Genomic DNA, 23,688 nt, shown 5'->3' on the forward strand with positions numbered 1-23,688 from the left:
AAGAAGTAAAAATGTTACAGGTAATATTATAGTATTACTGTCAAATAAAAGTAGAAGAGGCAAAATGCAAGAAGAACAAATGCCCGATGTCGAGTTAAGTCACTGGAAGGCCATAATATTGTAAAATAAACAAATGAAAATTTGAATAGGCCAGTTCCCAGCAGCGATGGTTCAAGGTAATAATGGTTCAGTTGACCACGAATTTTAAGCCATCGAAACAAAGGCGCTGTAGGGTTTGAAGACTCTTCAGCATGCTTGTATACAAATAAAGCACAGAACATACAGGAAAGCGGGCGTTTACTTGAGAGAGGATCATGATGGGTATAGGTGTAACATTCACAAAGCAGAACCGAGTGCATTTAGCACAATTTGAATACCCAACAGTGAGCTCCATCTCCACTAATGCCCCGAACATATTGTGCATTATTTACTTTACGAAATAGTTCTATGGACTGTTTTAATTTACCTTTTTGGGTAGATACAAGTCAGCTACGCCGTAGAACATGCTTTAGAAAAACAGCCAAAATGTCCAAAGAAACGTTCCAAACACACTTTTATCTACTGAACACGATCTTGTTTCCGGTGAATAGGGCACTGAAAGTGCGCGTCTGTAACTGATTGAGTGCGCATTGTTGCAATATGAAATTGTGACGTCATTAAGCGTGATTATGGTGTCTGGACGGTCGTTAGTTTGTAGCCTACCTGTCATTTGTACACGTTCAGTAGTAAAAACTTTTGCCCGCTGCGCATGCAAGGCAAAATAATACTAAGTAGTCTGTCCACGTGATTGCTCTCAGCCAATCATTTGATTAGGATCTATTCCCAATCAAGTTCCTCCGAATGTTCAGAATGTTCTTTCACCTCAGCAAAAAAGGAAACTGCTTGGGCGCTGTACATGATTTTGCTCATCACAACTCTGTGTCTCTTTATGTTCTTTGTTTGTTTGTTTGTTTGTTTTTAATTTGACGTTTATCTAGCCACGCGCGGAATATAACTTTAGACTGGCTCATCAAATCCAGATACGCACGAAGAATGAACAGCATATTCGAGCTATCAACTAGAGATAGTTCTTCACATTTTGGTGTGCAAAACATTGTTATCATCAATTCATCGTTGGCGGTGAGCTGAAGTTGTTTTAGAGTGAGGCATGAGCGCCCTTTCTTGTCCGTAACTCATATTCCTTTTACTTCATTCATAGACTTCATTGGCTAGGTGGGAATAGAGGTATCTGAGCCTGGGAAAAAGTAAAAACCTTCGTTTTCTTTTGTTTTCTTCTTTGAGGTGTAAACCCTCCCTCCCCCGCTTTTTTTTTTCATGTCTTTTTTTTGCTCGTCAGCCCAATTTGAGGAGACAAGGGGGAGAATAGAAGAAGTAATGTGAAAACTTTTATGTCTGTTTCTTTATGTGTTTATTTCATTGTCTTTTTTGTTTATTTGTTTGTTTGTTTTTTATACGATTCATTGGGTTTGAAACCACCCCTGCCATTTCTCCAATCATATTAGCAAAGAGCTAGATCTGCCCCTGCTGATACCATTGCGGAGTAGATGAGCACAGATCCCTACAGTGATGGCAAAGGCGTTACTCCCATTATGACCTAGTATGGGTGGCAACCGAGTCCAAATTAATATTTTCCTCTTTTCCTTCATATCACTGGTCCGATCGAGACGATTAGGGACTCTTGTGTGTATCTAGCTATGAAGGGAACCATGAAAACTAACACCCCAAATTCATTGCAAAATAGTTATTCATTCTGGTCCTATTGTGTGTGTGTGTGTGTGTGTGTGTGTGTGTGTGTGTGTGTGTGTATGTTTTCGGCAACAAGGTATGAATGGTAGTCGGCAATGTTATATGTGTGGCGCTCCGACAAAATGAGTCATAAGTCGCACGGGGAGTTTTCCCGTAATGAGCCGAAAATGAAGGGGAAGCACTACTCGGGTCGAAATTTTTTTATGACGGATTTTGATTCCTTTATGTTTTATCTGTTTGTACAGAAAATTTCAGCGTGTGAAAATGAGTACAAGTGTCCCAAATCACCGTTTTTCTGAGACAATTTTTTTCGGTTACATTTTTTTCGAACGCTCGCCTTTGCGTTGCGTTTCGCACCTATTGTTCTTGCCAGATCGAGACTCCGCCTCCGTTGCTAGGGTGTATGCTAATGAGGCATTGCTCTTGACCCCTTTGAAGACAAAAACAAAGCATGGTGCGCGCGGCGGCGTCGGCGGCCAAGCGGCGAGGGCTATAGAATTACGCAATAATAGTGAGCTGACCAAGGCTATTGATTGCATGACCAGCGAGTTTCGTTTGATACATGCACTCCATTTCAATGAGTGGTGATTGACATGACGCACAAATCGCACTGAAAAAAATAATTCCAACGAACGATCACGCAAAATTTATGATACTTTATCTATGAGCTAATACAATGATCACATATCGAACTCGAAACCTTTTTTATGCGTGTGTGTACTTTTACAACGGTTATTAATTGGCCTCATTAATGAATTTATTCAAATAATCATAACTTTCGTTCCCTGGTATGTGACTTGCTGTTTAAAGTTCATCTCTGGAGATATAGTAGGGCCTAAGTTGTCAATTATTCTCGTTTTTATAAAGTCGACAATTTGTGTGATAATTCGCCAAATGTATGTAATGCGTACTATTATTTCCCTGGTTAATGAAACTTATTGCCTTATTACTTATGATGGTTTGGGCCGTGACGGCATGGAGAGAAATAGGAAGACAAACATTATTAATGCCCAGATAGCTCGTGTTCCCTTTGGAGGATATTCTGACTCTAGTCATCTGTGTATTTTTTTAGAAGTAGGACCTATTTGAGAAAGGGACAGAAAGCTGTGTCGCTACTCAAAAGTGTGCTTCTTCATTTTGTTTTGTTTTTTAATCAGAATGTTTGTAATGAAAGTTGTTTGCCGTGTATTGCGTGTAGCTGACATGTGAGAGGTCAAGTCTGCAAAGAATTGGGACAATTGGGTTGGCTAACAGCTTTGCCAAGTAGCAGCGCTAATTGCCCATTGAATTGCGTATTCTGAGGAATTTCGAATGAAAGAACTCGCACGGCAATGTTCACGCCTTGTATCCGAGTAAACCCCGCATCAACGAAGCCTTAAACAATGAAAGGTAAACTTCCTGCTATCAAGGGTTGGATAATCACGCAACCAGTATTCTTTCTTCGCCATTGATAGCAGAATCAATGACGGAATGGAGCAACAGTGTTGGAGGATCGGCATTATGTCTGCTAATTTGTAAAGGAATTTTTCAGTCTCCTTTTGTGTTCAGAACCACAGTCAGTGACGCTAACTTACTCTATCTCCTACAAGCTATCGTAACCATCTTAAAACGTGAATTTTATGAAAGGCTAAAAGTGATCACGGAATCAGTTCTTCCGCGTGACACATGCAGGCTTTTATAATAGCATACCAAGCTTAAATCGTTTACCTGTATAGAAAGGGCGGGGATACACACTTATCGCAATCATCCGGATTTGAGAGTGATACACTCTACTACTTTTCTTCATCTTTCCCCCGACAAAGACCATGGTAATTCAAAACAAACAAACAAATAAACAAACAAACAAACAAACAAACAAACAAAGAAGCAGTTGATTTATATCAGAACGTAGAGATTTTTTTGTGTTTCATGTATGTATAGGTCATCTCTTGATGTATAGTAGGCATTTGTTGTCGTTTTTACAGCGTTTCCTAATAAATGCCTATAGCGAAAACCCAACAAAACTTTTATCAAGGAGGGAAGGGAACTTAAATTTCGATCGCGTTTTGAACTTGTATCGAACTACTTTCAAAACAGCTATTACCTTTGTAGTTAGATTAATAAACCAGTCTTTTGAATTCATAACCAACATTCGTAATCGTAACAATACAGTAACATAGTACTGCATGTCAATAAAAGTTGGAAAATGTAAATGCTATAACAGTAGCGCAAAAAAAAAAAATGAGTAACGATTATCTTCATACATTCTAATTCCTATTGATGTCGCTACGAAAATGACACATGGTTTGGTTCAAGCAAATAAAAGTAAAAAGGAATGGGATATACTTCTAATGATAGTTCCACGCCGTACAATGCATTTCACTGTATTTTGTAACATTTGGTTACGTTTCTGTGCGCTTTACGTATACGGAAAATAAAAGGCAGATTGGTGCTATTTACATGCTAACACGCAACGCATTCAAAATGTTTTTTGAAATACACCATATACAATATAATGTTTTAGTATACGGTTTGAAACTTTGAATTTGCGAGTCCTTTATGAAATTATGAGCAGGGTTATTACATTATCGAGCAAAAATTAAAGTATTTAGGGATTCGGATTTGCGCAGGAGACTAACAGTGCTATATATGGCGATCGTTCGCAACAGAGACAATCCTCTTCAATAGATATACAATGTAATTCTGTTTTCATGAATTGAAAGAGAAACGAAAAGAAGTCAACTTTTTAACTTCATTTAGCTTTCTCACCAATTGAACTTGATTTGATCTGCCATGCATGATATCGCTGTGTGCTCTATTAATTATATTAAATCATTTAATCGGCGTGATCGTTTTTATGCAGAATATCACAGGTAAGTTTAATTCATTGAAGTTCATAATGTTTGTACATATGGCGTGTTCGTTGTTTTCTATTTTCATTTTTATAATATATCACGTGTCCATTATCTGATTCTGACCACGAAAATATGGCGACTGTTTAAATGCGGAGCATGTACTGGAAAACTGTAATGTCTCCTGCCAGTATAGACAAACTAATTTCTAGTCTATCCCCGCTTAAAATTGAAATGAAATTGAACAAAAAACAAAAAACAAAACGAAGTTCGACTTTCAGTAGATTTCAACCGTTTTGTATAGTGCCTGATTCATGTAATGGACACAATTCTTTAGCACATAAGCAATCACACAACTTTCGTGAATAGATGTGTCTTAATGATTGCATCTCATGGAAGAAAACTCGTCTCCTTGCCTGAATTTTAGCTTCTTCCTGTTCAAGCTCCCGTGAAAGAAATAGTTGAACATCAATCGCAATCATTAAGAGAGGCACATCCTTAGAAATAAGCACAGGAGTACTGAGACACACTACGAAATAAAAACGGGCCTTTTATCGCTATTGACAACGCATGACATTGAAATGCTTTTTTTTTCCTTGGGGGAGGGGGGTAATACAATTGATTATTCTGAAGGTTCGTTAATCACACAATGAAATATGGTTTGCTATTAGCTTAGGTTCGTTAACAAGAAAATTAAATGCGGTTCCTTTTCGGTAGTTCCTTTACCCGAAAGTAATCAAGCAATCATTTTTTTTTTCTGATAAGGTTTGTGAATACAAAACGAAGTGAAGAAGGCCTAAGTATCAATTCCGAATATTTTTCAGTATTGTTATTTATGATCCACTTCTCAAACGCAGAAAGATTGTAACTGCACATGTGATGTAAAAAAAAAAAAAAAAATCCGCTTAAGCTAAAAGTTAATTGTTTTTTATATGCTATGCTATTAGAAAAGTGACTGAGAATCATTGTAAACCCAACGTGAAGCTGTCAAGCCTACATCAACCTTTGCTTCTGATACTTCTGATACTTCTGATAAGCGATAATTACTGTGAACGCAACGCCTATAAAGGAAATGTGCCTTTAATATGGCGGGAATTCATAATGTTACGGCTGTATACAGCTGCAGCAGAAAAGACGCGAAAGCAGTTTTTGATGCTCTGCAACATTACGACCATGTGCGTAATTTGAGGGTTTTAAGTACACGCAAAGAACACGATCTCAAAAGACGACTATCGTTAATCAACTTCATTGACTTTTTCTACCGATGCTGTCTTTTGAACCCCCGCTTAGAATAGGTTCTCAGGTTCTATTTAATAGGTATTGGTACTTGCTAAACGCATCCTCTTTAGTTTCCATTGACAACAACATGGGAGGAGAATGGAAGCGATGAACGCCCTCGCTAAAAGACGCTTCTCGTAAGACGCATTGCGTGCCCGCCTACAATAGGTTCTCAGGTTCTATTTAGGTATTGGTACTTGCTAAACGCATCCTCTTTAGTTTCCATTGACAACAACATGTATGGGAGGAGAATGGAAGCGATCAACGCCCTCGCTAAAAGACGCTTCTCGTAAGACGCATTGCGTGCCTTCTTTTCTTTCTACTGTTTCCTATTGTTTGTGAGTTAAAAATTGCGGCAAACCACAACGCAGCCGACACACAACGCGTACCGACTCATTCATGCGGCAGCAGCGGCACGGACACAAACGCGCCGAAGTTTACATTCGGGCTGCCGTATTGGTCAGAATCGGTAATGATAGACCTGTCCTGCGATTGGTTGATTATCTTACATACCCAAGCTATCGCCTTATACGGTAGTGCGTGCGATGGAGCGTAAACGCCGTCGCTAAGCAGGACAGTTTATTGTTTCGTCCCGTGAAAGAAACAGGTTGTGAACATGAACATAGCCTGAACTTTGAGAGCGATTTTCTCCGTTATTTAGAAAATCAACTGACATAACAAACGTGGTTAATATTCGTTTTTATGATCTATAGGGATGTCGAAATGAGTTGTATTACATATCAGTGTAAAGCTTAGAGTCTGTAGAATTCACTTATAGGCATAACTACGATTTCATTTTTTGCGACTTTTGACTCATTCCGACGGAGCGCCACACATATTATAACATTGCCGACTACCATTCATGACAGTGATAATTTTCCCCCTATTTTTGGTTTTCACGTACATCACACTAAAGAAAGTGAAAAGTATTATGTTAGTGTCAAAAAAAAAAAAACAACCACCCGGAAATAAATTTGAATTGAATGAAATTGAACGTTTCATAGAATGTACTATTATTGCCGTATTTGTACCTGTAATAAACATGTCTACCCTTTCGAAATCAATGGGGGAAAAGAAATTAAATGAAGCTAGGACCAGGCACCAAGGACGCAGAGCTATGTTTATACATTGATATGTCTTAATTGCATCTTTTTCACATTGTTCGCTTTCTATTGACATGTTGATTGAATATCTTTGTTTGAATATTCTTTTAAACTGAAATGATTAGATAGATTGTTACTATAATATATTGAATTTGAACACACAAGCTAATAAATCGTGCGTTCTACTGATCATTACCTTGTAATAAACAGATGAACGAACAGCCTCCTATTTTCGTTGATTTTGTTTGATGTTGCTCATATTTCTGTGTCTGCTAGTATCTGTATAAAAGCGTACTGGAAGGAAGTATTATGAGCACTCAAACAATATTAGTATTGTTTTGATGTGTACAACTCGAAAGTTACTGGGTTATAGGCTTGTTCTTTTTAATCTTATGGATAGGATGTGTTCGTCAATACTTCGTATCGCAAAGATTTTGCGTATCATCATTAACTATCAACGTTCAAATAATGAACTTTTGATAGAACAAAACTTCTTCAGGCGTATCGGATTGAAATGTATAGTTGTGTACTAAATTGGCCTATATGATAAATTACACTGAAAAGGCAATTACATGAATTAAAAGTCGATTTCGCTAAGAAGATAGCAGAACTGACCCAAAATGAACAGTTTGTTTTAGCTGTAGCTATATTTAAGAATGAATAAGGTAATGTACGTATGATATGTTGTTATTTTTATGATTATCATCGTCTGTTTTTTTTTTGTCCCAGTTTAGGGCCACAACTCTGATTACCCTATAAATATTTTACACGTTGAAATAAAAATGAAATCTGAAAGGACTGGATATTATTCATTTTTACCTGTGAAATCACATTTTGCTTCATTCAGTCCCTTTTTTTATTCTGAAAAGTTGTAGACATTGTACATCCAGATACATATAGTATGATTTCCTTGCATGTAATGTTGACAAGGCTTGACAGGAAACACTAACAAAAAATGACGATAAAATGTTTCAAAAGTGACAATAGCTTTCGTAGGTACAATAATGCATACTTTAAAGTAAAAGTTCAAGCAACACTTTTGCTCCAGCGCTGTTAGAACGGCGTTTCTAAAGTCGGTTAAAAGTGGTATTCGGCATTTGAACTGGTCAACCAGAGGTCCCCGATGCTGCGTTTTGTGTTGTGTTGTGTTGTTTTGTTTTGGTTTTATTTTATTTTTTGTAAACATGTTAAATGGATACAAGAATGAATTCAATGAATTCCTGCAAGAAACCGCCGACAAAAATGAAACAACTACTATAGCTAAACAAATGATCATCTGTCGACTGTCCCCATCAGCCCACAAACCAGGACAGGGTTTCAAAAGAATGGGTGAAGCAAGTCCACCTTTGAATGCAAGATCGTTCAATATTAATCAAAATTCAAATTTTCAATTCAAATGATTTTATTTGGAGTTTTCTGCATTCAATATATATTACCAATGAAATAGAGTCATTTCTTTTTACTTCCAAGATAATAAGACATACAGCATGTACAGTGTGTGCATCCGAACAAAACTGAGATGCACGTGTACAGATTGCGGAAAAAAAAAAGAGACAAGCCAACTGGGAACCAGTCGGGATATGGTGAATCAGATGATCTGGGTGAATTATGGCGCATGTATTGAGAGTGTGAATCCAGAAGAATTGTCAAATAAGCATGTCCACTGTAGCTTGAAGATACGACAGCCTTAAAAGAGAAGGAAAAAAAAAAAGAAAATGACAAAATCGTGTAAATATGGTAATTCAAATTATTCAAATATTTATGTATGATAGAGTGGGCACTTTTTCATGCCCAATATCTTAGATGGCAACCGGTAGTGTACAATAAACCAATAATATGTAAATAACTAAGAAAACAGAGAAACATGTATATAGATAAACAAATAAACAAAAACCACCTCTGTCTGCTATCTGCAATCGCGTGAGAAATATATAGGGCACATTTTCGTTTTTGAAAGTAATAATTCAATAACCTAGTGAAAGTAAGCTCATTAAATAAATCTGAAGTTATTATTCATATACTTAAAGCTACTATGTAGCCATCAAAGTGTGATATGTCTGACATCAATCAGATGTCATGTGTATGTAGGTCACGTGTCCTATTATTGTAAACCGTCATAAGCATTTCCCGGTGATTATAATAATGTGCCTATATAGAAGCACGGAGTTGACTTCACACTCAATGACTGCAAGCACTTCGAGAGAAGACATGCGATACGCATTGAGTGCAGTACCTACCAAAATTATTTTTAACAGTGCTTCTGTAAGAAGAAAAAAAAAATAAGAGCAAGAAAAACCCTAACAAATTCAATGGAATGGCGTGGAAGTCAAAAAGTGTGTTGGCAATTTGGCTACTTCTGCTTGTTCAAGGCATCATGTTATGCATCGTAACAGCAGAGAAGCCTTCACTTTCGTGCCTCAATGATCATGAAGACATCTATCTGTCAAAAGGTAAGGTGACTTTTTAAGAAAAATCTTTTTATCGTTTCGGGAAGGAGAATTGTTTCAAATATTTGTACATGGTCTTATGGGTAGGCAAATCTAATGTAAGTATAGTTCAAGGTAAAGGTAAACTTAAAGTTTCAATTTGAAATAAAATCTTATGAAGTTTGTATGAAATATATTCATTAGAACTACATAAATCATATGAATATCATAGAAGACTTTATATATTCATAAAAAACAATAGGTTTGTAAGGCAGAATTTGAGGAAGAGGTGCATTGTATTCGTAATCATTCTGATTGTGATTTTTTTCCTCAGAAAGAAAGCAAGGGATTAAATGCATGACCTACTTAATATAAGCTGTACATTTGCATTAAAAAATATCTTGCAGCATATTTCTGTACCCAGTTGAAGGTTTTTCTTCATCGTCTTATCATTTGAATAGTACCCAATATGCTGGACATCTTGCGGGTTAACAGATGGGTAAATTATCTATAGATAGATCGCATAAAGCGAAGAACTGTTGGTTTCATCCACGTTAAACAAAATAGGACCTTGAAGAATACAGTCATGCATTCAATTACACATACTCTGTATGTGTATTGAACATAGTATCAACATTACTATTCACGATATATTTTGCATGCGTGCTTTTGTTTTTGCGTACAGCTTCAACTTGTCTTGGCTGCTTCAGCGTAAGTTGCTATCGGGACGATTTTATCTTCGAGGATGAGAACATGACGATTGTAACCTGTGTCAACGAATGTGAGAAAAGAGGATTCCTGTACGCTGGGCTAGCTTATGGTCATATGTGTAGCTGCGGCGTATTGAAATGCAACGAAACAGGGAGAGTACCAGTCCAATCTTGTGGCATGCCATGCCGAGGAAATCTCGCCATGTTTTGTGGTGGTTTCTATTACTTCTCCGTTTATAGCGGTAAGTTATCTTAAAGGTCCTGTTTACCATTGGGAGCAGGGATCTTTAGAAAAGTTCGAGAAATCACATTTGCTGCATATGTGAAGGTCAGTTGTATCACAAAACATCCTACCATATAAGAATTTCGAAATAAAGCCTAAAATATATGGAGATGTCACTACTGTTCTCAATAAACCATAACTGTAGATGGTTTAGTCTACAAACATTTTTATTATAACTATTGTTCACATTTTGTATATTTAACAATACTTAGCATTAATTCAAATTTGTACATTGGTTGTTTCGATCCCAAACTCACATTTTAGAACTATTTTGAAGCACTAATACTGGGTTTTTGCAAATGGTAAATTATTCTTTTAATAGTCTTGGGGTTTCCTCCTCTTTGTCCCGAATACATACATATTTCACGTTTTGAATCAACTTTTCCCCTGAAACCATTGTTTTATCTATGACTGTTTAATATAATAAAAGCTGGATGACACTTCTAACCACCAATCAATGTGCCAACTCTTTTTATACACGACACGCGACATACGAAATGATTTACAACAATAATTATTGTCACAAAGTTCTTTGTTTGTGTGAACTCATATAAACCTCACTGTTTTGTGATCTGTACTGCAAAGATGCACCCTGTCAGCTGTCAGCTGCACAACAACACTTTATAGTGTAAAGATAACGCGCATTTTTACCTCTATGTATTGATGCAAACTCGTTTTTTATTGATAGTGTTGCTCATCTACTTTTTTTTTTCAGTAGTTGTGCTTCCAAATATGCAATGAATAGAGATCTGTCATGTCTGTAGCCCTCGTTAACTTTCCAATTTGGCAGGTATAAGGTACATATTGCACCTGATATGCTTAACATGCAAAACAATGAGGCTGTATTTGAAGGGTAATGGAAACTGTCTACCCAAGTGGAATAGATAAAATGGACGAAGTCTTGGTCCCTGGGAAAATACTTTCAAGTGATCATTTTCACGGCCATTGTACGATGTACTTCACACTTGAGGCATGCACTGTCAATTTCGAAAGTATTTTGAATGGCACAATAGACAATAGCCGTGGCATCACCTCGTCGACAAATTCCTTGTATAAAGTGGATGGACACAGAAAACGGAAGTAGTAGTATTCATTATTCTATTTCATCTTTAGTTCTTTCAATCTTCCTATTTTTAATTCATGAAATGAAAATATGAATTTTGTTTTCGTGATGGATACATTCCAATTAAGGTCTGACATTTTGGAGTAAGTGTATATGTATATATATATATATATATATATATATGAAGGGTTTGTTTGCAAAAACCGATAAGTCCATTTTTGAAGATTTTGAAGTACGATCTCTGTCATAAAGTACAAAATAATACCTTTTAATTGATATATTGGTCACTACATACAGAGGTATATTTTTGAAGTTATGGTCAAAAGAAGCCAAAATTTTCTTATTATTCTCTTTATTTTACTTGACCTTTGATCGCAAATATCTCCATTTGGCAAATACGGACTTATCGGTTTTTGCAAACAAACTCTTCATAATACACACATAGAGAGAGAAAAGATAAACAACAAATCTCCAGAAAAATTATTATTTTGGATTTTTCAAAGTCAATCTATTTCTTTCCATTATCAAACATAAGGCAATACATATAAAATGTATGCATGCACAAAGTACACAAGTTTACACACTATAAAGAATATGATATTGTGACGAACTCGCCGTGTCGTGATTGTGAGAGTATTTGACTGTCTGTACAAATGCCTCCGCGAGCCGTGTCAGGATGGACGAGTAGCGGGGTTCGTTTAGTTGCAATTTACAACAATCCTTTTTATTAAACTACTTGTATTAGTTGTTTCAAAAAAAAAAACTTTTTCCACTTTTGATTCTTAATAATTCAAAAACTATACATCAGATAACACTGTCATTGATATGAGTGATAGCTGAATAGTGTACAATTTTGTTGAAGGTGGTTTAAATATGAAAGCATAAATGACTTTCATAAAATCCATGATTGATTTCACAGTTAGGTTCCAGATTTTGCTCTATTTTCAACCCTCTGTGCAAAACTTTCACTTTGCACAGGGGTCAATGGGTGTGTATGGGAGTGTGTGGTTAACACCCTGACAATAGTCCTGAACAATGGCCGAGGTTTGAATGCTTCATTACTTATTCATGAGAAATTCCACTATCACAACTAGTCTTTATTCAGCCTCTGGCAGTATCTGTGTAAAGTCAAACGCCTGCCGATACTGTCGTTGAGTCGCGACAGTGCTCTCCCTACTTCTAAAAAACGAAATTACAATGAATACCTTCTGTTCTGTCGTAAATATGGTGACAGGAAGCAAAGAAAAGCAATTAGAGTATACGCTTGTGTATAATTTATGTAGCCTTAAATAAATCTACTGTGAAACAAATCGCCCCAATGAAATATGCTGCTGAACTCTTTACGAAAAATGATCTCTTTTTATCGAAAAAGCGACAAATTTGTCAGACTATTAGTAGACAGTTGTAATAAAATGAAGAACTTTATATCATTTATGCTTATTTATATCCCAAATTTAGTGATATGTGAAGCAAAATTTGAAAATGATGGCCAGCTGCAATGAAATGTGGTAATTACAAGCACATGGAAACATGTGCTTACTTTTTCCATGTGCATGCATTTTACCCTTTACCGTGAATGAATTCAGACTAGCAGTGCCCAGGGTAATCCACATGAATCATTGATTAAGCATTCATGTGCCTGGGAGCGCGAGACTGACGCCTAGTCAACAGGTGGTTCAGGCATGTCCATTGTTCAGGGCCATTGTCAGCACACACTCACATACACATCATTGGTTCCTGTGCAAAGTTAAATGTTTGTACAGAGGGTTAAAATTTGACCAAAATCTGAAACCTTACTTCAAAATCAATCTTAGAGTTAATGAAACTTATTTATGCTTTCACATTCAAATCACCTCCAACAAAACTGTACACTATTCAGCTATTCATTACTCATATCAAAGACAGTTTTATCGGATGAATAGTTTCTGAACTATAAATGATCAAAAGTGGGAAATGTTTTTTTGAAACACCTAGTACATGTCTGTGCACTACTATGTAATATGTTGTATCAGAAACAGCTCGCCAACACAAGGGGCACATATACCAAGTTCACCTTCAGCAGCGTCAACATTTAGAATGTGTCACTCCAAAGCGTCACGACACCAACTTTGGTTATTGAATTGAATTGAATCGAATTGAATTGAATTGAATTGAATTGAATTGAATTGAATTGAAAAGGTGTTTTATTCATCAATATCCATCGCAGCCCGGAGGTTAAATTACAGACACTGTTAACAAAGGACCATGAATACATTAAAGATACACACAAGATACAGCGTAGCCAAAAAAAAAAAAAAAATGCATATAGCACCAAAAAAATCAATCTTATTCATCCTAACCATTGCACAATGAGATTAACCTATGATACAAAACAAAAAACAAATATTACAACTACAATTTCTTATATCACTATTCTCAATAATTATTCAAAAATGAATTGGGTTTATGTTAATTGTGTATGCCGGCCATTTATACTTATTAATACAGATATTGTTATACAGCTCAAATCAACACATTTTACACAGCATTTAGTTACGAAATTTTGTTACCAACTTTTGTTACCATCTTGTGCTACCAACTTTTGCTACCAACTTTTGTTACCATCTTGCGCTACCAACTTTTGCTACCAACTTTTGTTACCAACTCAGCCACGCTAACATTCGAATACTCACGCCGTTTTGTTGCTAATAGATAAAGCTGTTCAAGCTATCGAAGCTAAATCTCACACTGTTGGAGTTTTTCTGGACCACTCCAAGGCGTTTGACACAATAAGTTGATCGTGATATATTACTGCATAAACTGTCTTATTACGGGATTCGTGGCAGCGCCTTGGAGTGGTTCAGAGATTACCTCAGAAATCGATTACAATTTGTACACATTAATGATTCTCATTCAAGCACAGCAAATATAACATGTGGTGTTCCACAAGACTCCCTTTTGGGACCACTTCTTTTTGTTGTGTACATAAATGATTTGCCCAGGTCGTCTGACGATTCAAGTCTTTTTTTGACGCACCAAAATCCTACTGAGTTACTTGATATGCTTTAATAACTCCGAGTTGAATCACGTTAATGATTGGTAACAAATTATCCCTAAATCTTAACAAAACTAAGTTTATGATGTTTAGTAATACAATTACTCGTTTACCTGGCTCAATTTCAATCAAAGGGGTAAACTTACAACAGACAAATTCAGTTAAATTTCTTGGCCTTTTAATTGATTTTAAATTATCTTGGCAGGAACAAACACATCATTTATGTGCTTTACTATCAAGAAATTTGGGTGTTTTACAGAAGCTTAAACATGTTTTCCCCATATTATTATGTATATACATATCTATATGTATATGTATATATATATATATATATATATATATGTATATGTATTACGTACTTTATATTCGACTTTGTTACTTCCGTATCTCCATTATAGCATAGGCCTACTGGCCTGGGGGATTTGTTCCAAAATACGCCTGGAGTCTATCTTTAGAATACAAAAGCGAGCTATAAGGATTACCAATTGTACAAATTATTTAGCACCGATAAGCCCACTTTTCAAAAGTAACAACCTCCTAAAGATTTTTTTAGATATATTCTTACTCCCTTGGGATATTCATGTACCAGTTAACTAAAGACGAATTACCTTATGCTTTTACTCCCATGTTTGTAAAAAATAAAGTAATACATTCCTACCCTACAAGAGAGGAAAATTCATTTCACTTTTCTCCCGTAAAAACTGCATATGCTCTTAAAACAATAGTACATACAGGTCCAACATTCTGGAATAACCTTGACTCTAACATCACTGAATCGTTGTCACTGAATTGTTTTAACCGCATACTAAAAAAAAAAAAAATCCCTCGTGCAGGCTTATGTCTATTCATACAACATGCAATTTTATTCGAACTCCCTCTTCTTTATCAGATTCGTCGTTTATTAGGTATTCCAGGTTTGCTTTTCGTTCTTTTTACTGAGTCATTTCTGTCAAGGCTATTCCTGAATTAATGAATCATTATGTATCATGTGCATTTTTGCGCATTCTTACAGTTACAGTTACTATGTTGCTTGGGTGACAAGGAATCTTGTAAGCGCAATACAGTATTTCGCTATGCTCTCGTGTATTGTATTTCTTTCTCTTGCTCTTTTTGCTCTCTTTTCTTTTACGTCCCTTTCCTTCCTTTCATAGTTTTTGTTACTAGGTTGTTTAAGAAGACAAACATTTTCATCTATATAGGGACCTATACATTACAAGCTTTGCTTTTTAGTAGGTTCCCCACATTTCATGTTTGTAAAATTGTCTTCTTTTTTCGATTTCGATTTCGATTTATTTCATTTCCAACAACAAAATAATTGGAAGTACAATGAAACCTTCATATACACAGATGTCAGAAAATCAGTACCACAATGCGATGAACAGAATTAACATTGTAAAAAAGATACAGGTAAATTATCAACAGAGATACAAAAAATAACTGTTATGTCACTGTGGTAAATGCATAAACAATATTGCTGGAAATGGAGGGGACTGCTAAAAACCAGAGCTTGTAGAATGCAGTCCCCTCATACAGAAAAAAAAAATATAGTAGAAAAAACAACAACAATTTCCCTAAGCGGTAGTAAAAAAAAAAAAAAAAAAAAAGACAGAGTAATACACACATACATGCACACATACCAACGCACATTAACAAACACAAGGCGGCTCTCTTGTAAGGAAAGATTGATGAGAGGATAGAAAGATAGTGAGGAAGGTAGTAAATCCGAGGTGGACAAGGGGGGGGGGGAGGGGGAGAGAAGAGGGAAACGATGGGTCATAACCAGGGCACTGGAGGCACAGAAGCTCGGGCTCACTGATAAACAAAGAATAGTGAGATTACCGAGCAACAACAGTTTTGAAAATCAAAAGTAAAAAAAAAAAATGAATCATTATGCTGCATACGAAGTTTTTGAATAATTCTTTAACTTTAAAGAAAATGTATTAAAACGTAAAGCTTCTTTTATATTAATATCAAGAGAATTCCAGAATTTTGGTCCAGAAAAGGAGAATAAAGATTTTGCAAAAACCGTCCTAGTCAAAGGCAAATGATATTCATGGGATTGACTGGTTGGATATGCATGAACTGTTTCATTCTTTAAAAACATAGAATCAAACACTAGGGGGAGAGAATGGTTGGTGAGTTTATACATGAATTGTCCTAATTGCAAACGATAAAGGTCATAAATTTTCAAAATATTATTTTCGTGAAATAAATTATTAGTATGACTTCTCCACGATTCGTGACAAATGATACGAAGAGCTTTTTTCTGTAATAATATTCTTTCTGTGTAAGTAGAAAAAGTGTTTCCCCATGCGAGTATCCCATAGTTTAAGGAAGTATCAAAGTAGAATATAACATAAAATGTACATTTTGGGGAAGATAAAATTTAACTTTGTTTATAATACCTATATTCCTTGAAATAACAAGACATACATAATCAATATGCAATTCCCAGGTAAGTTTATTGTCCTTCTTCTTGTATTCTTCTTGTATTCTTTGTAATTACGACGCTATGTCCAGTCTTATGTTAAATCGATTGTATCATGTTATTTGTGTTTTGAGATGTGGAACAATAAAATCAAATCAAATCAAAATCAAATGGTACACCTTTCACAACCATGTGGTGGCACAAGCATCGTTAGTGGGCACAGGTCGGGGTAAAGCGTTAGATCGCACCGTTACCAACTTCTCCCACTTCCTCAAGCAACGACTCTGGAATTTGGATTGGTCACGAGGCATAGGTATGTGACAAGTCACATTACCAACTACTCCCGAATCCAACACCTTGTTGTCTCCTCAGGAACAGACCACTGGTACATATGAGTATCTGAATATAAGAACGACCCAAGTCCATGGAAGGCCATTTCAAGTAAACTTAAAAAAAAACAAAACTTCATATCTTTTTTATTTGTCCTATAATAGTCTATTTAAATGTGATGGAAAGACAGCATTGTATGAAATGATTATAACATATTGTGACAATTAATATTTACATTAGTTGAGGAGAGGCCATTTAGTGTGATGGACTTGGGTGGTTTTTTGAATCATATACAGGATAGGCTGCTATATGAGATGAGAGAAGCGATGAGAGTGGGCGCTATAATATGAATGTAAAAAAGACCCAAGTCCTGGACTTGGGTCATTCTTACATTCATATAAGATTTCACTCATTCATTTCAGGCACTTCCGGGGATAATTACTATTTATCATTTATACACAAGATGAATTCATGCATAAGCTACAATTTCCCATGGGTCGTTCTTATATTTAGGTCTTCATATGCCAACACTCTTCTGACCGTTGATTACAGTAGCACACAAGAAGACACAGTGGAGTCATCAGTTCAGGAAAACATGTGGGCCTACAGTACATAAGTAGAAGTGGACATGTAAAACACATAAAAGTTTGTCATACACAGGCTGCTTATTGGAGACTTTGGCCAGATGCTTCCTCTCCTAACACGGACAGAGGAAGCAATCCTGCACGGCCCGGATCAATGCGGAGAATTTCCCCAGAAGTCAATCAATTTATTTACAATGTTGGCGTGGGCATTAAATTTGTGCAACGTTTGGCATTTTAGGAGTATCACTTGTACATGGTTACTAAAAATTGGCATGTATTCTCGGTCTAAATCGGTGTTGGTGTTAAAGTGTTCCAAACTTTACACGATAAACAAGTAACCACATATTAAAATCAAATGTTTAAACTCGTAATAATGCATTACCACATTAAAACGATTATCCAACGTTCCGATAGTGCGCTCTTTCTGTTTTTTTTTTTGTTTTAAAGAATATTCTACTCTTCATCAATGCGAAATACAATGTACAAACAATTTTATACAAATGTCTTTACATCAATTTCATAATCATTTTCATCAACGGAAACAAAATTTATGCCAAATCTTATCATCAATTTGATACATTTTGATACACGCTGATACATTTTTTTCACAATCCACATACATACCTCTGTTTTTACTAATTTTTTTCACTACTAACCCCACATTCTCTTTTTAATTTCATTCCTTCATTACATTACACATTTTATTATCTAAATGACAAACTCCGAAAAACTTTCGTTTCAACATTCATTCTAACCAACTTCAAATATCAATATCCATTGATTTGAAGTTTATTCTAAAAAAAAAAACAAAAACAAAAAACCCCAAAGAACAAACAAATAAAATCCACCCAGACCACCCTTACCAACATCCATTCTCCCCTTACTACCCTATCCCATCCTCCCCCCTTAAAAATCGCCCATCACAATAAAACCTCATAGACAATTAGAACATGCATGTATGCATAATCGATTATACCAAATCATAATCGATCTCGTAAAACCGAATCGGTTCTACCGAATTTCGTTACAATATGCGAATGAATGTATAATTATAATGTAAAACAAACATGCATACTTTGAAGAAATGACATTAAGATAATTAAATTAAGAAATAAATCAATGGAAACGAGTGATCCACTAAAGCATTATATTATATGGATCGCTGTCTTCAAGTTGTTATCTTCTGCTTTTATTGCTATATGCTGCAAATCTCATTTGAATTTTCTAGTTACACCACCACTACGACTGTCTCTTAGAAATTTGTCATATGTTAATTCATTCTTCAGTTAATGACAATAGCACGACAGACGAGACCTCTGAAGAATACCAATCAGGTTAGTACCGAGCTTATATACAATATATGGTATGTATACATAATATACAACATATATATATATATATATCGTCGCTTGCCCGGAAGAAGGGAACGAGCGCGCGAATACGCGTAAAAATAGATTTCGAGAAAAGACCTGCATGAGGTAAGATCATAAGCAATATCATACAATTTGTAGATTATTCATTGTAGCCACTTTAGCTAGTACCAAATTGGAATATTATCTGTTCACTTGTGAATTTTCAGCAGTATTGATATTGAAATATCAAAGATATAGTCAATTGAAACTTTAAATTGCGATTTTCTCGAAATCTATTTTTACGCGTATTCGCGCGCTCGTTCCCTTCTTCCGGGCAAGCGACGATATGTATATATATATTTGAGTTTTTTGTCTTTGTATGTATATATATATATATATATATATATATACAATATATATTAGAGTTTGTTTGCAAAACCGACAAGTCCATATATGCCAAATGGAGATATTTGCGATTAAAGGTAAAGAAAAATAAAGCGAATAATAAGAAAATTTCTGCTTCTTTTGACCATAACTTCAAAAATATACCTTTATATGTAGTGACCAATGTATCATTTAAAAGGTATTATTTTGTACATTGTGACAGAAATCGTACTTCAAAATCTTCAAAAATGGACTTATCGGTTTTTGCAAACAAACCCTTACATGCACGCATAAACACCCTCACACGTACAAAGAAAAAAAAAAAGGCTGTAAACTCAACTCTTAATGACTATATCCATTTAACTATTCGAAAAATACTTCGTAACAACTAGGAAAACAATAAAATATCAAACTGATTTAAGTTAACATTTTAAGAGCATAATATTGTTTCAAATACGTGCAACCGTTTCGTGTGTTTCGCATGAACGTAACATGTATGTACATAAACGTATATATATTTTTTTTTTCTTCGAGAGATCCAAATGAATGCTATGCGAAAATATTCACCTTGACAGGAATTATTTTAAACTTCCTTTCCTTCTATGTTCAATCTGCAGTCACTGATAATGGCACAGCAGCGTTGACATCAGAGGAAAACCCATCAGGTTAGTATGGACGCAATGATGTAACATCACTGTATTATGGTACTAAATGCTGCTATCCAGTATTTACCATTTAAAACATAAGGTCTAGTGATATGGGCAAACAATGAATTTGCCATTATTTTCTCCTTTTTATTATTTTACTTCCCAAGAACGATATTATTACACATTAATTACCTGTGAAAGATAGTTCCCAGGCGGGCTTGAAGAACTTGTTTAAGCAAGTGATGCTGCCCTGGACTGGATGCGCAGCTTAAATATCAACTTATTAGTCTACAACCCCTCACCCACCCCATTGTATTGCATCATACGACAGAAGAAGATACACATTAATTCATTATAACCATGTATAGTCGAAACATTACGTTCATAGAGTCGAAGAAGCGGAAAAATGTTGAGGAATTCATTTGGTTGAAGAATGATTTTTTTTTTTCAATTATCATAATGCCATGTCGGTGGGGTAACACAGAAGAGCCTCTATCTCAGTTCATTATGTTGATCTAATTACAAGATTGCAATTGAGAGAAATAGTGCATTGGCTGCTATGTTCCATTCGCCTATAACTGAACATTTGACATTTTTAAATTACAAGGTTTTGTCGACCCAACAACGATATGAATTATCTTCTGCCATTTTTCTTTCAAAGTCCAAGAATCTTGTGAGTTCAAATATTCTTTATTTTTCAACAGAGATTTCTATTATGCTTTAACTAGATTCTATGCTAAATATATATATATATATATATATATGTATATAAATAATATATATATATATATATATATATATATATATAATATATATATATATATATAGAGAGAGAGAGAGAGAGAAATGAATATGCTATTTCTGTGTATAGCTCATGTAATTTGTGAGGAAGTGAATCACTTTTTCTCGACCGGGCTCAAAGACAGGGGTTTTTGGTTAGTTTAGAGCACTTTCGATTGATTTGATTCTTGTGCATTGTGCCTTTTTAAATGTTATATTTGGATTATGATACCCAGTCTAAAAGTCAGTTCATGTCTTTCTTTGTCCTGTGTTTACTCTAAGCTCAAGATGGTATATCAACAACGGAAATCTCTTGGAATAATTCGCGAGGTAAGCCCAAAACTCCCCCTCCAGCAAAACACAGAAACAAAACAAATAAAAACAAAATAAAATAAATCCCATCATATCTATGTCTATATATTCTTCCGTACAGAAGGTGCTAAATCCATTTTTCATCAAAATGATTTCTTTTTCTTAAAAGAAAAGTACATTTCGTTTTTAGAACAAGCGCTACACAGTTAAGTCTTCAAAGTGTTGATATTCTTGTGAGAAAAAACGGACAAACCAGGCAACGAAACATTAGTTTTGTTCCAAAAAGTTCTTATCAAGCTGGATCCAATGAGAAACCCGTGTGCATGCATGATGCACTCTGACCTCATATTAACGCCAGACTGGCTAGCTCTCCTAAATTCGTTAGATTGAGCTGATGGACATATCCAAAATTAGATTGAAAATCTCAATCTCATGGATTTTAGAAGTCAATCTGCTTTCACAGTTTCATTTTGGATTTGTCCCTAACCACGACACTGTAGATTGATTTCCACTCTAAGGAAATAATACATATTCAAGTTCAATCATAGTTCAATCATAGTTTATTTCCAATCAACGAAAATCAAAACGTAATACAAAGTATACATATCATGAAATGATATTGTCTAAACTTTTACAAAAGGTTCATGTAATATACGAAATAAATTACATACATCAACATATGTACAATAATCAGAAGGAACGATGCGTATACATGTATACTTCGCGAGCTTTCAGAAAATAACTTCATTTTTTTTTTTTTTGTTGGAAAATAGCGATCCACTAAAAAGCTAAGCTTGTAGGACGTGGATCTCTAGATAATTGAATGTAGATTACTTAAGTCGTTTGTAAAAATATAGCTATTTTGAGATACGCTGGCTTTGACAATAATAAGAAATAAGAATAGAGTATCAATGCTAACGCCCAGACGGTGTTCATTGAACTGGTGTACCGGGAAAGTATGAGAAGGACAACACACTCGTACATACATTCAGTTACCCACACACATATACGACGCGAGAGTTCCAAGTTCATTGTCAGATTCTTTATTACGCTTAAGCAATATAGATTTATGATATGAATTAACTCAAAACAGGAAATATAGGAAATTCAGGACCAGAATAGCATTCAGTCTGTCTGCAGGGTTGAAATAGTATGAGAACTGCATTATGGCAATCTGTATAGAATTGTAGTTTTTGTATATTCACATCAAAACGTTTGATTTTCTTGTAAAAGATCTGACGACAGAAATCGAATCACCAATTGACCTGACCCTAACTTCAACTTCTTCAGCAAGCTTAGAGCTGACAACATATCTTCATGAATCAGAAAAGCCCATCAGTAGTGTCAACAAGAACATTGACAAGCCATCTGTGATCGCACTTACCGTTGCTGTGGTAGTGCTGTTCGTCCTGCTTCTGCTGTTCGTGACGAGATATGAGTGGCTAAGGGGCAGGGGAAGTTTGAGTAACTCAGTCAGTAGAGGCAAGGCAGTGGGTGCGGAGAGCGTTGATGTCCATATGGCTACCCATGATACATATCAGGCCCTCCACACAGCGCCCAAACTGTCCGCGAAAACGGAAACAAACGAGAGCCCGGAGAGTTCAGTGCCATCCGCGAAGGTATCTACGCCCTACCGGCAACCTGCGGCAATCGTCGATCCCGCTTCATTCTTCCAGAACGCCGAGCAAGAATACGAAGAAATGCAATTTGTGTCTGCGGTTGACCCGGGGTGCCCGGAGTCGGAGTCCAAAGCCTACGGCACCTGCTTACCCGATGTTGGCCACACTTATTCCACCACCTGGCCTCAACTGGAACGCAATGAAATCACCTATCAGAACTGCCGTCGTGACATAGTGTTGTAGGCGTCTTGAACTTATACCACGCATAATATTTTGAAATATTCTAGAAGATCACACTCTCAATGCTTAATACTGAAGGTAGCTACCCTTGTTACTAAAGTGATCAATGTGGATACGTAGTTAGATCAGCAAGCCATCAGTAACAATTGAAATTACACTCTAGCCTGCACTGGATTAGAAGGTATACCATACTCATGTAATCCCGTTGTCACATGCATACGACTTCTCGTATCTGTTTATGAGGTAAGTGTTTCTGCGTAATATTCATTGATTTTTAACCGGCCACGACTATAATGATGATCATATTAAAGACAAGAGTGTAACAGAAAGATCACATAATGTAATAGAATCATTAAAAAATCATAACGAAAATATGGACAATCTAAATGAAGAAAGTGACATATACATAAACATAAACATAAGCGACATTGAAAGTGACATATATAAGATTATGAGCATAGGAAAGATGTTGAGATTAAACAAACAGATGTAATTAACTTTTTGTATCATATAAATAAATTATGACAGTCATAGTTTT

The 23,688-nt window shown here is 35.6% G+C and overlaps 1 protein-coding gene across 1 annotated transcript; it reads left to right on the forward strand.

Moving 5' to 3' along the window:
- The first annotated feature begins 9,272 nt into the window (after positions 1–9,272).
- Positions 9,273–23,153, forward strand: LOC140234106 (uncharacterized). The gene is made up of 6 exons (XM_072314186.1): positions 9,273–9,408; positions 10,070–10,336; positions 19,103–19,150; positions 20,170–20,217; positions 21,262–21,309; positions 22,525–23,153. The coding sequence occupies exons 1-6, from the start codon at positions 9,273–9,275 to the stop codon at positions 23,151–23,153; spliced, it is 1,176 nt and encodes a 391-aa protein (XP_072170287.1).
- Positions 23,154–23,688: the final 535 nt, after the last annotated feature.

The sequence above is a fragment of the Diadema setosum genome, chromosome 10, assembly GCF_964275005.1.
Source record: "Diadema setosum chromosome 10, eeDiaSeto1, whole genome shotgun sequence".
NCBI classification, from domain to species: domain Eukaryota; kingdom Metazoa; phylum Echinodermata; class Echinoidea; order Diadematoida; family Diadematidae; genus Diadema; species Diadema setosum.

Coding starts and splice junctions, on each gene's coding strand:
- LOC140234106 (XM_072314186.1), top strand. CDS start 9,273: ATGGCGTGGAAGTCAAAAAGTGTGTTGGCAATTTGGCTACTTCTGCTT. Junction 9,409..10,069: donor AGACATCTATCTGTCAAAAG/GTAAGGTGACTT, acceptor TTTTGCGTACAG/CTTCAACTTGTCTTGGCTGC. Junction 10,337..19,102: donor TTACTTCTCCGTTTATAGCG/GTAAGTTATCTT, acceptor TTCATTCTTCAG/TTAATGACAATAGCACGACA.